Genomic DNA, 1792 nt, shown 5'->3' on the forward strand with positions numbered 1-1792 from the left:
CCTTATGAAATTTCGTTAGAAAATGACCTATACACACACAAAGGCAAGGAAGTAGATGAATATTACAAGCTAGTAAATATGGATGTAAGCAATGCAGGTTTCAAAATGTTTTTAAAGGAATCGGGTGTTTTAAAGTATTTGATGGCGAGGGAATGCTTTCAACAGGTTTGTTTGAGCTTAAATATACACACATTGCGTTTTGGGGATTAACACTGGTTGGGAACACAACTTTTGTTTGTTCACAAGAAAACTTCACTGGGTACCTTTAAGCTTACTTGTTAGCAAGCAGGTGCCTTACACAGAAAAGCTTTAGTATGTCAGACTGAATAATGAAGGGAAAGGAAATAGTTCAGTCTAAGACCGTCATTTCCAGACACATCTCCACAGCGCTGTGGAGTAACCTGAAAATCTTGTTTGTGCTGACCTTTCTAGTGCAAAACTTCTCACCTTGCAGCTATTTAGGAGTGTACTCAAGGAAGTGGTCAGTACATTGTGACCTTTGGCTGTGGTCATAGGTGCAACACTCGAAATCTATGCCCCAAGAGGGCTTCAAAATATTGCTTTTGTGCATACAGTAGCTACTTTTCGCATGGAGTATAGCCACAACCTGGCTCAAAAGTGTGTTACAAAAGAAGAAGTTCACACATGCAAGTGAGGCTAAATGTTTTAATTGGTAAATTGAGATAACAATAGGGTTTGTTAGTCAGTATGCAGGCAACAATGTCTGTGTGAGGGAGTGTTGAGACAGTCAGTCAGCAGGCCAGGGGAAGCCCACACTGCTCAGGTGTGTTGCATCACTGACAAGATCTCTGCTCCACCCATCCCTATCCTGGACCAAAGGGGGAAGACAACACAGCCAACAAGGAAGGGAAAGATAGGGTCAATCCTGAGGCCGTCACAGTGAGTATAGTCACTGAGAGAAATTTGTTGGACTCTTTTAGTTAATACATAGAGAAAGTGAAAATAAAAGGCATTTTAAATAAAAGCCATTGCTGGAATGTTTTTTTTATGACTAAACATGATTCAGTGTTCCTCTTCTAATAAACAATGACTCATACCTGGTTTTAGTTACCAGAGGTCTAATGTGTCTGCAAATCTTTGTGGTGGAAATTAATCTCTTCCCACCTCTCTAACTGCTTATAGACAATTTTTTTCTCTCTAAAAATGAAACAAACGACAAACACATGAAAGTCACACATGGACATGGAAACAAAAGCAGCCGCTTCCAGTAAGACAGGAAAAGAAAACGCCCTGCATTCATATTTGAGGCATCATTTTCATAAGTACAGATTTTTTATGTGTGGTATGTGTTGTTGAGTCACCATATCAAATCTTCCATTTCTTCATTAGAAAATTAAAATCTAAACTGACTCTTTAAAAAGGAAATGAACATTCCCAATAAATGAGAAGCTTCCGACAAAGTTTATATTTCTTTTTGCGAATGTGTTTATCCTCATACAGACAGAATGTCTGGTGTTCCTTCAGCCGTTCCTCTAAGCATTCACAAATATGTCGCCTTGATCTCCTGTGAAACAGAAGTACAGGAGAGATCAAAACAGAGAAGAAAAAACAGAGAGAAGAACTGAGGTAGCATGTGGGATGGAAGACTTTCATATTATGTTCCAGAATTTTTCTTTTCTCTCCAGTGGCAGGGAAGTCTCAGTAGAGGTTAATGAGGAGGAACAGAAAAGGACTGTGACTATCCTCATGTTCCTGATCCACTCGCTTACATCCTCTGTATGTGCCTGTGTGTATGTGTGCCTGTGCCTGTGTGTGTGTGTGTGTGTGTGTG

At 39.8% G+C, this 1792-nt stretch overlaps 1 protein-coding gene across 2 annotated transcripts in view; it reads right to left on the reverse strand.

Annotated features, from left to right (window-relative positions):
* Positions 1–1431: 1431 nt before the first annotated feature.
* slc26a6.2 (solute carrier family 26 member 6, tandem duplicate 2) overlaps positions 1432–1792 on the reverse strand; it is an 18561-nt gene continuing 18200 nt past the window's right edge. For both annotated transcript variants that reach the window (XM_032520961.1, XM_032520960.1), the window contains exon 20: positions 1432–1525. In XM_032520961.1, the coding sequence (XP_032376852.1) occupies positions 1502–1525 (24 nt within the window). In that variant the 3' untranslated portion in view covers positions 1432–1501. The remainder of the gene's footprint in view (positions 1526–1792) is intronic.

Source organism: Etheostoma spectabile, chromosome 7 (genome assembly GCF_008692095.1).
Source record: "Etheostoma spectabile isolate EspeVRDwgs_2016 chromosome 7, UIUC_Espe_1.0, whole genome shotgun sequence".
Taxonomy (NCBI): domain Eukaryota; kingdom Metazoa; phylum Chordata; class Actinopteri; order Perciformes; family Percidae; genus Etheostoma; species Etheostoma spectabile.